The sequence below is a fragment of the Botryllus schlosseri genome, chromosome 4 (genome assembly GCF_051294905.1).
Source record: "Botryllus schlosseri isolate E-star chromosome 4, Bs_hap1, whole genome shotgun sequence".
In the NCBI taxonomy this organism is placed as follows: Eukaryota; Metazoa; Chordata; class Ascidiacea; order Stolidobranchia; family Styelidae; genus Botryllus; species Botryllus schlosseri.
In genome coordinates this window covers 26,407,646-26,426,729 of record NC_137239.1, presented here as the reverse complement: position 1 = coordinate 26,426,729, position 19,084 = coordinate 26,407,646, and the positions used below count along the sequence as shown (strand labels likewise).

The window sequence follows — 19,084 nt, the reverse complement described above, 5'->3', positions numbered from 1 at the left end:
GCATGGCCACCTCGTACTAGACTCTAGCTTCTCACGCTATATTCCCCAGCTGCTAATTTTCCCTTCTACGTGGGAGCGCGAGCAAGGAATTTTATCTCTGATGACTATCAAGTCGAAGAAACGAAACCGACTAGTTGCACCCATGCAGGACTTTCGATGCGCTGTGAGCAAACATATGCCACGCATCAACCAGCTAGTGCAGTGGTTCTCAAACTGTGGGGGGGGGGTGAAAACATCTGAAGGATGGCGCGAAGCTGCGGCCAACTGAAAAAATTTTCCGCGCTTCGCGCGATTTATACTTTTCACATTGATTTTGCTCTGTGTGAAGTCCTAATTGCATATTTGAGAATTCTTTTGCCAACTGTCATATCCTTCCATGCCATCAAATTATTCGTTGGGATTGCTAGCATTCTGGTTGCATTTTGTGATGACGATAAGGGGGGCGTGAAATTTTTCACTATCATAAACGGGGGCGTGTCTATAAAAGTTTGAGAACCGCTGAGCTAGTGGAAAATTAACTAATGCAGCCATCGCATTAAAACAATTGACGTTTGTTGTTTGTTGTTATTTCATTATGTTGTTCTTCTTGTGACTGGTGGTGAAAAAACAATTTCATGCATCCCATTAACCCTGGCTGATAATGCCTAGTTTATTAGTATTTTCTATTACGCCTCGCATAGGTCAAATACGTCGTTATGACGTCATAAATGACATAAACATTTTTGACCGCCTTCAGCGCACGTAACTTATTTAGGTAGTACGCGAGCACTGCATAAACCCTCCGAATGGTACGTGGGTGAAAAAAGGTTGGGAACCACTGTGCTAACGGATCCAAGCATTTTGGAATACGTGGTAGAATATGTGTTGAGTTGTGATCGATTTATTTGAATTATTATAATATATTATTATTATTAATTGTGAAAATGGAACATTGTAGCGCTTGTCATCTTATCGGTCTGGTGCGCCACGACAAAAATTTCGTATTACATGTCGCAAATCGTGTATAGCCTACCTAAAAAGAAAATTGCTTAAATCAACACATTGCTGGCCAGGATGAACTCAACGAGAGGCGTTTCTCGTTCTGGCCGTACGAGAAATTTATTTGAATTGTTGCCTTAACAAATTAAGTAATGTCGTGGCGCACAAGACCTAACGGTGATAGGCGCCACTCTTTTTTTTCTTCCAATAAATAATCAAATAAGCCAATAAGATATTGTCCTCATTAATTAGGGAGTCAAGTCGTAAATTCAATTTGCATATTGAGGGCCGTCAACACATACTAATCGAAATAAGTGTCGACGGCCGCATAATTTTCCTTCTGCTGCCTCAGATTGGCCACGCCTGGACTAGAGAATCGATATTGGGGTTAGCTATAGACACAGTACTTGCTGAGAAACTGTCACCTCGTAAAGCTTGCTCTTTCGGGGTTCTCGAAGTCGTTTTCTAAATGACTTGGTCTTGACATGGGCCAAACATGCCCAATTGCCCATCAGCATATTCTTCCTCCGTGGAATATGATATTACCATCGCCGAAGCCGTATCAACTAGTGAGGAATAGTGATATTGGGCACAGGAGAATAGTTTAAGTTGAACAACAACAATATGTTTAAACTGCAATCGATTTCAGCATTTCAAAATGCTTTACTTGAGCGTTCTTCCGAAATTTCAAATCGCGTCGTGGGTATAGGGTTGCATTTAAAACAAAAATCAATTTAAAACAGACATGTTTAAAACAAGGCCCGAATTCAAAACATGTTTTTTTATTGTTTTTTTATGTTTTTTTTATAGCCATGACGTCACGAATATTAAATTGTGACGTCATAGTGGATTGACATTGACAATTGAAAATATAGGGTAAAATAGCTCCTTTGACGAATGCTGTTGAACCGACTACTTTGAGGGTTCCAAGCAACCCATATCGATATGCGTCGGCTATTTCGGGTGGTAATTGTCCGTATACAACATGTTTTTGTAAAGTATTTAAACAATTATGGCATAATTTTACAACTTAAAAAAACACAATTTTTATTTTGAAAAGCCTTTTTTTAAAACACAGTTTATTTTAAATGCAACCCTAGCCGTGGTCCTCAAAATATGACCTCGCAGGCCGCGTGTTGGTGACCCCTGGTTTATACGCAGTCAGATAACCTGTCAGACCTGTGAGCGAACCCATTGGTGTCCTGCCAATACCGAGAAAATCCCCTGGGGGCCCAAAAGCGACTGAACGGGGTCGCGAAGCCGCCTAGATAAATCAAGTTCCTTGAACTCCGAAAGAATTCTGAAACTTCCAAGTTCCAATAACGGCAAAAAACCCATAAACTATATCACGGTTTAAATGTCATGGTTGCGTCGTACCATCCATACATCGATACTAGATTTTCACTGATTGGCCCACCGGTCCTTGCACCGATCAGAAGACGTCTCTGGATTGTGAGTAAGTATCATCAAGTGGGGTTTGTCTAAAATAGTTTGAGAACCACTGATGGCCTGTGCTATGGTCAATTCTTGTGAATTGATAACAAAGCGAATGGTGAACAGTGACAAGTGAAACATAAATTTGAACGGCATATCACCTGCGGAGCGTGTCATTACCAGAGCCCGTCAGTCAGACTCATTATTATCTGTTCGCCGGTGTCGATATTATACACTTTGAAAGAAATATCGGTACCGGCCATTAGAGGTTTAATATCAGCAATTTTCGTGATGTCACAAACTGGTAGTAGGGAGTCCGAGAATTATAGTATGAGACCGGTAGATTAGAGATATATTGTGCAATGGGCAGCCTTTGTAGTTATGTGTAAGCATTGCTGTATTTTTCAAATATATCAGAGGTGACCAAACTTTTTGCCACTCACGGCCGCATTTCGACTACTATACTCATGTAGCCTACAGCCGCATTCCATGGCATATATAGTTATAATGAACCAACTGGACGCCCAATACCCATGTTAAAGTGTCTATGTCCATTTCCTGTGAGCTCTGGACTAATCTTTTTGATGATATAGTCTTACTATATACGCACCGAAATCGGGGGTGGTCACTGGTCCCGTTATGGGACTGATCGCAGTCGCGAATTTTTTTTTTTCAGATTCACGTATGAATTTTGTTAAAAACATTGGTAGTTTTACACATTACCATCAAACATTTATTCTTTCTCCGTCCATGTGATTAGATTCGCCGGTGGAGTCAACCAACCGATAATGTCAAAGAAAAACCGTAATTTGGGGTTCGAGCCATAAAGTTGGCCTTTTTTTAGACAACCGACCACGAAGTGTGAAAAATTTATGATTTTTTCAGTGTTTCCGCCCGGTATTGCAAGTCTGAAAAATTTGGAAAAAGGGTCCTTTTTTTTAGATGTTCGAAATACGGCGACTCTAGTACTGTGGGGCTCTGATTGCAAAGATCGCTACTATATTAAAGTCTAAAAGTGAAGTCACATTGAATCGCGCCAGCGCGAAGAAAATTTCAATAACAAACAATTAAAATCTTTCAATCGGGAGTCGGGAGTCAATTCGTAAATTCAAACTGCATGCCGACGGCCGCAAACACATAATAATTGAATTACGTGTCCACGGCCGCACAAATTTCCTTCTACGGCCGCAGGTTGGCCACCCCTGAAATATATCATATGAAATTTTGGAAATGCCATATCTTTTATTATCAGCTGAAGGTATTGCGGTTATCAGCGAAGGCGCAAATTATCGGTTTTATCGATATCGGTCGGCCTAAAATTGCGATGTTGTTCAGGCTAGTCATTATTGCTGCTATGCGTTAGTTATTTTTGCGTTTCCATAGGTAATTAACGAGTATATTTGCTTGCCGTGATTACTTCGCTTTGATTTATTCTTTCTATATTTTGAAGTCGGCTCACCACGTTTACCGACGCTTGCTCCTGATAGAAGTGAGCTTCAAATAAGGTAAATTTTGAAATGCAAGTATATATTCCACTGGAATAATAAGACTAACAAAGCAAATCATTTCAACTCCATGATTTTCAACGGAACACCTCTGAACCTCCTATCTCGCCTTCCATGACATGCCACCCCATTTCTTGTTGCTTGCTTTTTTCCTATACTATCTTCTTTACTTTTCATTCAGTGTGCATGCCTCCTCTTTATATCTCCTAGGCCAAGGTGGGTGTCTGATTCCATAGACTACTCCAAGTCGCTTCGACATCTTCCTATCTTTTCATTGTGTCGCATTTTGTGGTGTATCGAACTGATAAAATTGCTAATAAGCCAATAATGATGATGATGATCTCCTGTGGCCCACTGCGAAATACTGCTATTGCTAATCATTCATTGCCTTCGAAGTTCAAACTGAATACTGTATGCTTTACCCTAAACCGTGTTCCGATATCACACAATTAGTTTGATTGCTTTTCAACTCAATGATCAATATACATTGGTGGATATCTCATTTGTAAAATTCACACAATAAATTTTCACTCCAACACCAGTAGACAGTAGGACCAAGTCTACATGCAGGCCTATACGATAGGAACCAGTAGTTCTCGCTATCATTGCTTGTTCGTGGGAATGGATCAGCGATAGCTTCTGTTAAAGTCTAAGGATATGCCTGCATTTCCGCCAATCTCCAGTAAAGAATAGATTCAATTTATGGAACGTATGCACCAAGGTGTTTTGAATTGATTCTGATCTCGACCTTCAACATTAATACACGTTCAACATATATTCCAATGTACCCATCATAGTCACGCCTATCTGAAGTCGTTTGAATGACCCATGATATTCTTCACTCTCGAGTTCCAGTTCATGTTGCGGTATATACATTCCAAGATAAAAATATATTGAGTCGATTTATAACTCAGTTTTTACAGCTGCTTTCACCGTGTTCGAATATAGTTCCTGTTTGAATTTTATTACTTCGAGGCTGATATCTTGCATTCTCTCAAGTTGCTCCTCCATGTTTTGTAAAATACCACGAGCGCTGAACTCATCACGCATCTCTTCTTTCATTTCTAGTGTTAGAAACGTCCGTATGTCCTCCGACGTCAATGTATCATCGCCGTCACGATTCAACAGATTGAAAATTATGTCTCCCGAAAAGCTATTAAAGTTTTCCTTGTCTTCAGGCGAAGTCACCAATTCTATAAATGATTTACGGCTAATCTCGCTTACAATATCACTGTAAAGGTTATCTATTAATTCCGTGAACGGTGTTTCTCCACTAGCTTCATCAGACGCATCATCATCATCACTTTTTCCTTTCATGTATTCTTTAGGAATGTCATTTAACCTCGCTAAGAAAAGCGTGTTACTTCGCTCTACTTCCGCTTCGTATTTTCCGCCACCAGTTATGGATGTGCCAATTAGATTGTATCTCATTTTGCTAAAGTCCCGGTACTGTTTCAATGAGGCATTTTGCAGTTCCTCACCAGTAATGACGCCATCAAAATTTTTATCTAATAGTATGAAGGCGTCAGCAGGATGACCGTCTCTAAGATGTATGTGTTTTTTAAATTGAGGGTATGTCAACCGGTTATTTTTTCCCTTGACTCGCATCACAAATTTCATGAATATCTTAGCGTAGACGGAATCAAAATACCGTTGCTTGAACTGTCTTGGATTGAACTCTGAAGACTTGTGCGAATAGTTTTCGCTGGTGGGAAGCATTGTTTTCGTGGGGCCGTGAGGACTGTCAACCCCTCTGCAGTAGTCCTTCAATACTTCAACGTCGACTGAGATAATTTCTTCTCTAGAGATGTATCCATTTTTGTCGTGATCAACGTTAGCGAAAAAGCGTAGCACAGTATCGAGTCCTTCTATCGCGCTATCTCCGACTTGTACCAAACTGAAAAATACGAATGTGTCCAAATCCACGACAGTCATCCCGAATACATCAAAAATACTAATCAGTTCTGCTTTGATTATTTCTGGGTTCATGTAACCCATGTCAACCGTTTCCTGACCTTTGTCGTATGTCCAGTACACGTATGTATCGTTCAAATTCAAACTCTTTTCATAGTTTATGTTCTCGCAATCATCGTCTGTGAATTCACCTTCTGGATACCACAGCATCGTCGCAGACACAGTCCTGTTGTATGATCTCACCTGGTGTAAATACTTGTGCGGCAAATATAGGCAATCCCCGCTTCTTAGCGTTACATATTGCCAAGGAACATCCCACACTTCAGGGTTGGTATCTTCGCTGACTTGATCCACGTCTAAATGAGAGAAACCTGATCCTTGACCTTCCCGGCCTATCACCATATCCATTTTGTCTTTGTAAAATCTATCGATGAGTATCCAGTCCTTCAATCCAGACACGACGCAATGCATTATGTTATCGGCATCGTAATGTAGCATAGACCTAGTCCCTCTTGTCCCTATCCACAAATTCAATTCTGCAAGATTCTTATTAAAAGAGCTACACATCAGTGGTTTTGGGACGACGATGTCTTTTCGCATGGCGTTGGGCAAAATCGAGACTACATACCAATTTTCATCCTTGTAATTATCCAAAAATTTTGTTATTTCCATTCGCTTGGGCTCGGATTTCCTGTCTTCGTATTTCTTCTCGACTAACACTTCTTGGTCCCCATACTCCTCTACGAAGTATTTATCGTCTCCCCATTTATCGATCGCCGGCGAGCCTTTCAGTGCGTTCCTGATCACTGCTGGTACATACGGGTCAACATGGTTTTCCCACAATTCACGCGGCGTTGGAGCTTCAAAATACTCTTTGACTGGTCCTAGAGGAGGTCGCTGACACCCAAGCTGCTCTAAATGACCAGGCCGGTGTCCGTCAGTTCGCGGAATAATCGGGCAAGGATGAGGTTTTCTCTCCATTTGTAATGCATTTACCAACACAATCATTGGTAGAAATAATAAACACAAAGCGAGATTATCCATATTGCAAAATTATTCTCAACTTCACTATCTGGCTTCAATATTGATTCCGCAGGCGACGTGTTAAACTTCCACGCTTCGGAAGTACTATAATCTCAGCCCAGATGGTAAAGCGCCAGCCTGCCAACTGCTGCAAGCGATCGATGTTAGTCATTTCCGTCAATCACGCTATCTCTCCTTGCACTACATTGTTTCAGGACCGCGAACAGTTTTTCAGAAGCACCGCTCTCGCAAGATCGTGCTTTATTGAATCAAAGGTTGATGCTAACAATATAAAAATGACAACACGACTTTGCAAGCATGCATAATGATAATTTGCGATAAATTAATCGCCATAGAATAGACATGGTGTGTTGATATGATATTAATCCTTATTTTACCAGTGTGAATATTGCATATAATCCGAATTTTACAGTAAATTACACTTGTATTTAGCAATAGCAATTGCAGGGATTTCGGTTCATATACAAGCGAACCACAAGTTATTATAGCCTATACAAACGGTTACTTGCTTTCGCAATAAAACTTAGAGATTGAAATATGACACCATGTGTTGTCTATCACTGGGAAGTTTCATGACGACAGCAACTCCTTTTTTTCTCGAACATAGATCTAAATTTGAAAGATGTATTGACGGAAACTATGGCAAAAGTTCAGAAATGCCAGACCCCCGTCAAAGGGATGACTGTATAAAGCAGTGGTTCTCAAACTGGGGGGCGTTAAAGCATCTGAAGGGGGCGCGTATAACTGCAGTCACCTGAAAAATATTATCGCGCTCCGAGCGATTTACAGCCGATTCATAGTTATTACTCTGTGTGTATAGTGTGAATTTCATATTTGAGATTTATCTCATTAATAGTCATAACCTTCCATGCCATAAAACGATCCGTTAGGATTGTTCGCATTCTGGTTTCATTTTGTGATATGACGGTAAGGGGGCGCGAAATTTTTCACTTTTAAGGTGGTCGTGTGAGTTGTCTAAAAAAGTTTGACAATCACTGATATAAAGATGTATATCAGGTGTATGTTTTGTGTACTTAATATTCAAGTATGACAAGAAACAGATAACTATGAAAGGGTTATATGCCTAGATATATGGAATTCGATATATCCTTGCGGTTACATGCAATATGCAACAACACCCAAAGATAAATTATGAGCAAAAGATGACAAGAGGACCAGGGCGGCTCGGCTTTTATGACTAAATTGACTATATTATAGCCTATCAAGCCTCTCGTCTATACCATGCATACTGTATATCAAATTTCGCCGAATTGCAATCTTTTATGTAGCCCATGTTATTGATTGGCATGGTTGACAAATTCCGATTCTCCCTCAATGTACCGATACGTTTCGAGAGAGGTCGTGTCGTGTTACGACAGAGGGTGGTTTCCCAAGGTTTTCCACTCAGTGAGATATCAGAACACTTTGACGAATTATGAATTACAGATTAGATGTGCGGTTCTCGAATATCATTTGTAAATAATCATCTGTTTCGTATTGTCTGCTTGACACCCGACACGTATACATTTACATCTCCCCAACCGACTCGCAATGTGACTTGTCACTAACGAAAAGCGTTACACAGTGCACGGCGTTGAATTACAGCATATTTTGTCAAATATTGATTGAAACCAAATTCTCAGTGGCACAAATTCTGAATTTATGCAATTCGTTTGGACGGGAAAACCTTCTATATTCCAGTAAAGTAGGGTTACCATATTTTGGATTCCGGAAAGAAGGACAATTTTTAAAAGTCTTTGAAGTTAGTTTACCGACATCGAAATCTGCTGATTTTCAATTTTTTATATGAGATATTGATGTGTTGACTTAAAAAAGGTCATCATTTTGATTCGACTCTAAGTAAAGTCAATCGCCACCGGACGGACAGGTAACGAGCGCGCTAATAACGAACTTCACGTCATTGCGTATTTAATAGAAAATGCCACTCATCTGAATGACTTTGATCGCCACGTGGCCTTATATATTGTATGTAAACAAGAGGCATGTACGCAGAGTCAAGAGTAAGAAGGTAACACAAAAGCGTTGAACACTAGGCCTACAAGCGTTGAAAATGAACGTGGCATGTTTCATAGAAGAATTCGAATACGTCAGATCACGGGTCCTGTAATCTTGAGCACTGACTAGTATTTATTCAGTAGAAAGTGCTTGTATTTCGACTTGAATGTGAGCAATGGGCAATTTGGCATGCTCGAAGGCCTAAGAAAATTGACCTGATGTAAATTACCAAACTAATTGACCATAGTAGTCGACAAACACCGCGAATATCACAGACAACAACTGGGCCTAGCCGATGTAAATAAGAGGCACGCACAGTCGCACACTGGAAAGAAAGAAATAATGGATGACGTAAAACGACTGGTGATGAAAATGAGTGACGCGTGTGTCGATAGGTGAGGTCGATGTCAGACCGGGGTTCGGTTATCTTGCGGGCTGACTACTATAGTATTCACCACACCACTACAGTGACTACACACTATCATTTTGACAGCAGTGCATTCTGATAACTTACTCAATGATATCTATATCATTGCTTCCTCCAAAATCATAAACAATGAGCATTAGAACATTGACATGCACGACTTATTATTATTGGTAGACGAACCTTGCAAGAAACACGCGCCATGAGAAGTAAACAGGTAAATAGAATCAGTTGAAACGTATGTAACTAATATTTAGAGCAGAGAATATGTCCTCTTTAATTCCACCACGTGTCAAGCATGAGTTCGATCGATTTAATCGATAAAGAAAGCCCCACGAGTTCCAAATTAGAAAGCCAAGCTTGTGGCGGTAAGTCAGCCACAAGATATTACTTACTATTTCTTACTGCGATCAGCTGCTCGGAGGATGGGCTTTCCAGCCGATCGCTTTTCGCCGTTGTCATTGGTTAACGAGACGCGCCACTTCAGGTTACCATCGGTCAAATTTATGTAGGCGAAAGTCCGTTGTGGGTGGTGACACTGTCGCATAAGGCATAACCTTATGTAACTTGGGATTATGTATCGTTATCACGTGCATAGTATGCAGTTTCACGTTATGTAACAAAGCCTGATGTATAAGGATTTATAATAGGAACAGATTACTAGAATAGGTGTCGACTTAACAACATAACAGCAGCATTTGAGATTGCTAATCTATAATTATCATTGCATTAGTGTCAGAACTCATTTACGATGCAGATCGCCCTTGGCATTGTCATAAGTTAAAACAGTTGACCATGTAGTGGTAGGACGAATCGTATGTTCGGATTCTACTTCAATGACCAAGGTCGAAGCAATCATCAATGATCAGCAGAATGAGCCTTTTTTTGCAATGCAGCATTTTAAAATTTTTCCAAATTTAGAGGATTTGTCGGAATCAAATGCAGAATTTTCGAATTTTGTGTGCTGAGTAGTAGGTCTACTGGGCCTACTATAATTCTGATCTAATTTATGAAATGTTTCTATGCTCCTATTTTAATTCTAATCTAATTTAACTGGTTTTCCTGAAAAGTGAAAATGCTACTGGAGAATGCAATAGCATGAAACGAACCAAGCTTGGTATACAGATGTTTACCATTCTCATGATTATGAATTCTAATTTCATATGAATTGAACTTGGTTTATGTTGTATTTCTTTCGCAATTCGCAATTTAAACAAAAAATTTCCAAGTTTTTGTCAATTCAGTAATTCTAAGTCTAATCTAATTAAACTGAAAAACTTTTCTATTAGAAATCAATCAATTCCGTATTCTGTGGACGGTCATTCACCTATCTTCACATCAGTTATTTAAATTACTTTAATTTTGTTATGATGTTTACTGGATTTTCTATTGATGACTATTCACGTTTTGTTCAGATTCTGAAGTACAATAAGCTAAAATACATGGTAAAATGCCACGTGAATTATCGATGCTGTGCACTCTAGTATTAGCGTTTGCGATTGTTGCACATGCTAAAGAATTCCACAAGGAATCAGCGAAAAGGCCAAATTCGCCAGAGAGAAAGCCAATCGTAGTTGTGCCTGGGGTATTGGGAAGTCGACTGCAGGCTAAGCTTAATCTAACGGAGTCGCCGGGTTTGTTTTGCTCGCGAGTGCGCGACTGGTTTGATATATGGCTCAATATCGACGAACTGGTGCCGTTGTTCATCAATTGTTGGGTGTATGATATATCAATGCATTACACGGACGGGAACAGAAAGCCTACCAATCAAAAAGGCGTCAAAACAAGAACAATGGACTTTGGTGGAACAAAAGCTTTTGAGTATCTGGACTCTGACCCTTACGCACCGGGAAGTCCATATTTCAACAAATTTGTTGATTATTTAGTCGGACTCGGCTATAACATAAGAGACGACTTAAAAGGAGCACCGTATGATTGGCGGTTATCACCATCGTTGGAAGATACATTTTTGTCAAATTTGACAAAGCTCATTGAGGACAATTACTATCAACATTTCAATCGGAAAGTTGTCATCATTGGACACAGTATGGGAAATATGTTTGTCTACTATTATTTAAAACGTCAGCCACAAGCGTGGAAAGATAAATTTGTTGATTCTTTTATATCGATAAACTCACCCTATTTGGGATCGGTCAAAGCGATAAAATCGGTCTTGTCAGGTGAAACGGAAGGTCACGATGTAGTCTTACCTCGTTTAAAAATGAGGACCGCATCCAGAACATGGCCGTCTTCATTTTTCCTTCTGCCACGTCCATCGTTGTGGCCCAAAAACAAGTCGGTCGTAGTGTCTACCTTCAAACAAAACTTTACCGTTCATGACTACAAGGCCATATTTGAAACGATAAAATGTGAAAAGTGCTGGGAAAGATTCGAATACTACGGTGCCGAGTTGGGGGACTTGTCTGCGCCGAATGTGGAAGTCCACTGCGTCTATTCGTCGCAGCTACCCACCGCGGAAGTCTTACTGTATGATTCAGAATTGTTTCCAGACGCTAGTCCGGTGTTAAAAACCGGAAGTGGTGATGGTACCGTGAATACCTTCAGCAGTTCGTACTGTCTAAACTGGAGGAAAGAACAGTCACAGCCAGTTCACGACGTGTTGCTGCCTGGCAACAATCATGTGGACATATTATCGAACATTACATTGCTGGAATATATTCGAGGAGTCGTAGTCACAGAATCGCCAAAATTAACTGACTTACACCACGATCTATTATGAACTATGTTGATCAGAAATGATTTTCTCAAAATGCAGCAGCCATGATGTATTATTAGTTAAGTAAAGACTTGGCTCATAATTGCCTTGGTCATCTTATCTGACGCCTTTATTTATACAAAATAACCAGAGATCTACTCAAACTGTATCACCTGTATATGTCGTTTGGTACAGGAATATTTTCCTATAATTTTAGATTTCAAGAAATAGGGAATATTCACTGCAGAATTAGGCTGCATGATCTCGTCCATTTTCGCAGTTGAAACCAAACTGTGCTGTCGCAAAAATGGACTGGTTGATTCATTGATTTTCCTACGTACCAGGGTTCAGGTTCTATGTACATTGTACAAACCCTTTATTTTCACTGATATGCAAATCAACTCTTCTAATTCAAATTGGCAATATTGTACTTTTATCTTGTTAGCTTAACTTGACCTTGACATCGGTCGTTTTTATGTGATTCTATTTTTATGTTAGCCTGTGTCAGGGATTTCTTAGCTACACCGATATCTTCCTTGAGTTTGAGACACTGCATTATATTTTACTGGATCATTTACGTGGAACGAACTATGATCTCATAATACTGCTGAACCATAAGCCTGTTCGGTGAAGTTGTCTTGCATTGACAGCTTGCCAGGTGTTGAAAATGCAATCGGTTTACATGAGCATTATCATTTGTGCTACAGCTCAAGAGATTGAGCTTGGGCATTAGGCTACTGGTACATTAGTTGTAACTACTTGAAATACTCTTATGCAGTTCTATAGTTACCACTTTCCTGGTACTGATTTAACCAAGAGCGTCGGATGGCTCAACAGCTTCGAATCTGACCCAAAACTCCATGTAACGAGCCTAATTTCTAATCCAGGCTACGGTATTTAGCCACACTTTTGCATGTCAAGTCATGTCCCTGAAGTTCTAGTCAGACCAGTAAATTGGCCAGTTCTTACGTGCTTCATTCTTCACAGACTATGTTGATATATTTTGTGTTACAGGTACACACCAATCTATGGTGTGGTGACATGATAACCAGTGATTTATACCTGATATTTTTTTTATCTAGTCGTTTCTACATGTTGCTAGTTTTTTATTGTTCTTGTTTATGTCTCAAATTTTCTATACAGTACACGAAATGTCAAAAACGTCTAACCGTAAACTATCCTCGAATAATTTCTTTCGACATTCTATCTTCGTGTCTGTGATATTATCATCATACATTGCTGCCTCATGTAAGAGAATTGATTAGTATCATTGATGACTAAGATTCGATTGTTAGTAATGAAATATAGCCTACTTTGTTTTCAGTAGGATATCTACCACCAAAAAACTTTTTTGTACATCTGTTTATAAAAGTTGGTTTCCCCTTCATGGTAAGTTATCCACTCAGTGAGAGAATGCCATACTCATCCTTCTTCAAGACCCAGTTCAATTCCAGTTGTTAACTTCTGTAGGATAACATATTGCATAGCTGTCTCTGTCCTGATTTATTATGATATCAAGGCCCCAGCAATTGATACCTATACCTCTATCAGTGCCCATGACCCATCCATGCCTTAGTACCGATTATAATATGCTATGCAAGGATGAATAGGTCCGCTGCGATCAATCAATGTTGTCTTTGGTGCCAGATATTTCATTAAATATTCATGTCCCTAATTGCTCTTTTAATTTGAATAGACCTAATATTCGACTCATCAGATTAGTGTTTCGATGCATAAAATTTTAGTACCGGTATCAGAAATTTAGTTGCTGAGGCTTAATGCATTCGGTTTTACGTTTGGATTTGCGTCACAAATGATATTCGATGTGTGGTTTTTGAGCATGGTCGGCTGGAGTTCATGTTTATTTATAGCAGTTTTCCTGAACTCGAAGCATTTCCTGTCAAAATAACATGTCTGATGTATGTGTGTATGTTAAGTGAGATTGCAAAGTATTTTCTTCTTTTATCGCTGTATATTAACCTGTGTCTGCATTTCTTTTGCCTGCCTAGATTCCAGCTTACCTTGCTCTTAACCTCAATTATCAATTCATCAAAAATGAGAGCCGGCTTCACAACCTACTGTATCGCCATCATTGCGTTATATTCGCGTTGTTCGCAAGGCAAAGATTTTCATAAAGATGCCGGCTCCGATTCTCCGATTAGAAAACCAGTCGTGCTTGTACCCGGAGTATTAGGCACTCGATTGCAAGCCAAGATTAACCTCACAGAATCGCCCGGTTGGTTTTGTCCTAAAGTCCATGATTGGTTTGACTTATGGCTTAATCTCGATGAGCTTGTGCCTTGGCATATCAGTTGCTGGGTGTACGAAATATCGATGCATTACAAGCCAGGGAATAGACAGCCGATGAATACTCCAGGAGTTGACACGAGGGTTCAAGATTTTGGCGGCACGTCTGCTTTTGAGTTCTTAGACAAGAATCACGAAGCTCCTGGAAGTCCGTATTTTAGTGATATAGTCGAGTCTTTGAACAAACTCGGCTACACTAGACGTGATGATCTCAAAGGGCTTCCGTTTGATTGGAGGATTACACCGTCATTGAATGAATCTCTTTTGATGAATTTAACGAAACTTATTGAAGACAATTACTACCAACACTCTAACCGTAGGGTGGTAATTATCGGGCACAGTATGGGCAATATGTTGATCTACTATTATTTAAAAAGGCAGCCTCAAGCTTGGAAAGACAAGTTCATCGATTCTTTCGTATCCATAAACTCTCCTTACCTGGGGTCGGTAAAAGCGATGAAAGCCATCATATCTGGCGAGACGGAAGGTCACGATGAGATATTGAATAGGTTGAAGATGAGAGAATCTTCAAGGACTTTTCCATCATCATTTCTTCTCTTACCGAAGACATCACTGTGGCCAGAAGATAAGTCTGTCGTAGTGGCTACAACCGCCCGTAATTACACTGTGCACGATTACAAAGCACTTTTTAAGGATATTAATTGCGAGAAGTGCTGGGAACTTTACAATTATTTTGGAGATGAGCTGGGAGACTTGTCAGCTCCAAATGTGGAAGTACACTGTGTCTACTCATCTCAACTGCCCACGGCTGATATATTAATGTACGATGCAGATTCCTTCCCAGACGATGCGCCTACTTTAAAAATGGGGAGTGGGGACACAACCGTGAATACATTCAGTAGCTCATACTGTCTCAACTGGAGGGCAGAGCAATCGCAACCTGTACATGATGTATCTCTACCGGGAAACGACCATGTCGGTATACTAATGAACAGCACGTTGATTGATTATATTGGCAATGTCGTCATGCACAAGTCTTCAATTCCAAAGCGTTTAAAGTTTGATCATTTATAATGACAATGCACAATATCGGTTGACAACCCATAACCTTTTGCTGTTGGTATTCTTTTATATTGTATCCAGGAATGTGATTCTAACAATCCTATAATTATCAAGGTGTTGCGCTATCGAATCAAAACCTACCTTCCTTTTTACTAGCTTAATCCTAATTTTTATAATTCAAGACAGGGAAGTTTCAATTTGGGCCTGCAGTGAACGTTGTATTCTTTGAGATGAATCTTGATGTTGTTTTTCATGCAATTTTTACCTACCTGGTCTTAGTTTGTTCCTGGCATTTGGTGTGCGTTTATCAACCTTTGTGCAGTTAAGTGGCAGTCTATGCACCGCTTACAGTTTGAAGTAAAGTGCAATGATGAACTATATTAACTATGCTGAACACATTCCTCATCAAAGTGTTCTTGTTTTTCGCTTGTGAGAATTATGGGTCACGGATGCGGAGCGGACCAGTGTTAGATCCTTCTTTTCTTTTACTGGTCTTATTTGCATTATTCGTTTATGTTCTTCGCAGTTTCCTCCAGATATCAAGTGTTATCAGTTTGCAAAGCTGCTTTTTACCGGACTGCGGGATTTTCACACAACTGTCACCGTTTCAATGACCTTGACTTCTCATTGCCCGACCAACGATAAAGCTTTGCTGGTTTATCTATGAAGCGAGCAGATTATCAATCGGAGATAGTGAGATTTTTTCACAACTTTGTGAAGTTTGATACTATTTTAATCAATACACCATTAAACAGTGGAATCTGCTGCGTTATCGAATCTTGAACAATCGCTGTTCATGCAGTCTTCACATATCACTTGCAGTCGTGATAAAAAATGAGTTATGATTTGTCAGAATTTGTCTTTTTCTAGATCTGAGTGGAGTTTATTGTTGAGTTACCAAGGTTGCGATACAATGAAAAGATATGCAGTTTTGACGTGGAAACCACTTGGAGTAGTCTTTGAAACCATACACCCACCCGTGCCTTGGCGATGTAGAGATGAAGGATGGACATGAACCATGAACTTTCTATACGTGGACTTGAATGAAGGTGATAGAAAATAACGTAAAATGGACTTCATTGTGAACCACAAGGTGGCACTCGCAAAGTGTTAATTAGAGCGATTTTTTGACAGGTCGAAAAAAGTCAACATTTTATCAAAATTGTTGCCTTAGGTCAAAAAATTGTCAAAATTATTTACAAAGTCAATATCACTTTGCAACCGGCATTTCGTTTTTATCGTAGATGTTTGCACCAGACATGGGGTGATTACTTCATGAATGTAATCGATTGCGATTACGATTACTTCTGAATCACGCGATTACGATTACGATCACAGCAAATAGTCGATTACGATTACTTTGGAAAAGTAATCACGATTACATTATTTTGCTTATTAGAACTTATCTTTGGAAGAATAGGCTATAACTATTTCGATGAAAAGGCCTCATGAGAGAAGGTCTTACTTGTGAGATGTCATGAAGTTATTTGCTGTTTAATCTATGTCATAATATACCCATTGCATGATTTATAGAAATGGGCATTTTGGTGCCGGCCAATACCGTGCCACGACACACCAAGAAATGCCACCAAATAAAGACTTTGGCCGAAATTTTGTGTATTTGTCCATTGTCCATATCCGCGGTGAATGGTCCTGACTTCTCAATCCGAGAAATCGAGTCGAAATACAAGCACTCATTGCTCATATGTCGGCAACCAATGAATACTAGTCCGCCCTCAAGATTACCGGACCACGACCTGACCTATCGATCTCGCCTTCCGTGACATGCCACCCCATTTTTTTGTCGCTTGCTTTTTCTATACTTATTCATTTACTTTTCATTCAGTGTGCATGTCTCCTCTTTACATCGCCTATGCCTAGGTGTCTGATTCCTAAGACTACTCCAAGTCGTTTCGACACCTTCCTATCTTTTCATTGTATCGCAAATTTTGTGTCGTATTGAACTGATACAAATTGCTAATAAACCGAAACGAGCAATACAAATGCCACCCGGAGCACACACTAAGGAAAATGATGCGCCCCGTGTAGAAATGGCAATTTGTGGGTGCGTCTCATGAAAGTTTATCGTTTAGTGGGTGCTACGTTTGGGCGAATCGAATATCTTCTGACTATATATTATAGCAGATGGGAGGTCACGATTAACAACATACAATAAAGCAATAGCCTAATAACAACGGGCCCACCCGAAGATGCTATAGTTATAAATTACGTATCCTAAATTTTCGCGCTCGGAGGGACTTGACAGCAAATACACAGCGAATCCATATCGCATCAAAGCATGTCTTCCAGTTGTTGCGAAAAGCCCGGCTGTAAAAATGGGGGTCTGGCGTCTGGGGGCTTTCGCCCGCAAGAAGTTTTATTGATCACTCGAAGGAGCAATAGCACCGTTGCGGGTGGGAGCAAAATGCTGTTTCTGTCCTGGTTCTAGCTGCAACCCACGCTAACATGGTGTAGCGGATGGCTATATATAGTGGCAGATCCAAATGTTGAGTATAGAATTGCGAAATAGCGATTGGTGCTTGTTTCAAGTAGCGCCATATGAGAATATCATAAAGTAAACATTAAATTCTGAGCTGTCGTTATACGAGTAACGGCAAGTAACGGCTCGGTCATAACTTATAATTTTTTATCAGCAGCCGTTGGTTTTTGATGCTTCGATGTAGAAATTATCATGTTTAGTTGGACGAGCAGCGGCCAAACTGCGTTTAACTAAGCATAACAAAACATCAAAACATAAACGTTACTATTTGAAAGTAGGCAGAGTGGTGATTATTCCTGCTGCGAGGTGGCGTCTGGAGTGTATTGATAACCTGTTATAAGGCGTAGTACAGGGGTCGCCAACTCAAAATAGGTCGCGGGCCACTTTTCAAAATTCCCAGAGGCCGCGGGCCGCATGACTTCAATATCGAGATTAAATCAGTTCAACAACCACGTTTGATAACTCTACGTTAGTGCTATGTTGTGCTCTCTAACATGGGTGACGGGCATAGTCACCACAAAAGAAATAATATTTTATCGAAGAAACACAAATACAACAAAAAATATCATATTCATCAATTTCATCATATTTTGAAATATGACATGCGAACAATACCTGACAACACTCTTCAGCAACTAAAACAGGGGTGGTCATCCTTTTTGCTATTCACGGCCGCATTTCGATTACTCATGTAGCTGTTGTCCATGTCCAGTGTCCATTGACTAATAGTTTTACTCATATCGGCTTACTATGCGCACCGAAATCGTGAGTAGTCATGCTATGAAGAGCCAGTAGAATACGTTATGTAGTCGCGCGAAGCGCGAATTTTTTTTCATGTTCATGAGGGAATTTCGTCATTAAATATTGGTGTGGTTACACCTACTACTATCAAATATTTATCCTTTCTCGGCTCATGTGATCAGATTCACCGGCAGAGTTGATGCAGGGGGTGTCTTGGAAAACGTAGGGGAGATGTGGTACCGATGGATCAAATATTGCAAAATGATCTCTGGCCCTCAAATCTTCAGCCAAGAATAGCAGATCTTTTGTGCTGTCTCAACACTTCGATACAAGCTATACCTATCGCGGACATTTACATGAACATCCGCCTTTTCAAAAAATATTTATAAACGTTTAAAGTTTGTTGCTCGAACGTGTCATCGGTCCCCACCCGGTGGGTCCAAAGGCACACGACCATGGGACCTATGAGACATACGCTGAAA

General features: G+C 40.0%; 3 protein-coding genes across 3 annotated transcripts; 2 read left to right on the top strand and 1 right to left on the bottom strand.

Annotated features, from left to right (window-relative positions):
• Window positions 1–4,370: 4,370 nt before the first annotated feature.
• Window positions 4,371–7,029, bottom strand: LOC145437636 (uncharacterized). Its single transcript, XM_080314916.1, has one exon. The coding sequence runs from the start codon at window positions 6,873–6,875 to the stop codon at window positions 4,821–4,823; it is 2,055 nt and encodes a 684-aa protein (XP_080171042.1). The 5' UTR covers window positions 6,876–7,029; the 3' UTR covers window positions 4,371–4,820.
• Window positions 7,030–9,911: 2,882 nt separating this feature from the next.
• On the top strand, window positions 9,912–14,041 carry LOC145437639 (lysosomal phospholipase A and acyltransferase-like). The gene has a single exon (XM_080314918.1). The coding sequence runs from the start codon at window positions 10,766–10,768 to the stop codon at window positions 12,053–12,055; it is 1,290 nt and encodes a 429-aa protein (XP_080171044.1). The 5' UTR covers window positions 9,912–10,765; the 3' UTR covers window positions 12,056–14,041.
• On the top strand, window positions 13,889–16,121 carry LOC145437638 (lysosomal phospholipase A and acyltransferase-like). Its single transcript, XM_080314917.1, has one exon. It carries the CDS (start codon window positions 13,889–13,891, stop codon window positions 15,371–15,373), a length of 1,485 nt encoding a protein of 494 aa, XP_080171043.1. The 3' UTR covers window positions 15,374–16,121.
• The last annotated feature ends 2,963 nt before the right edge of the window (window positions 16,122–19,084 follow it).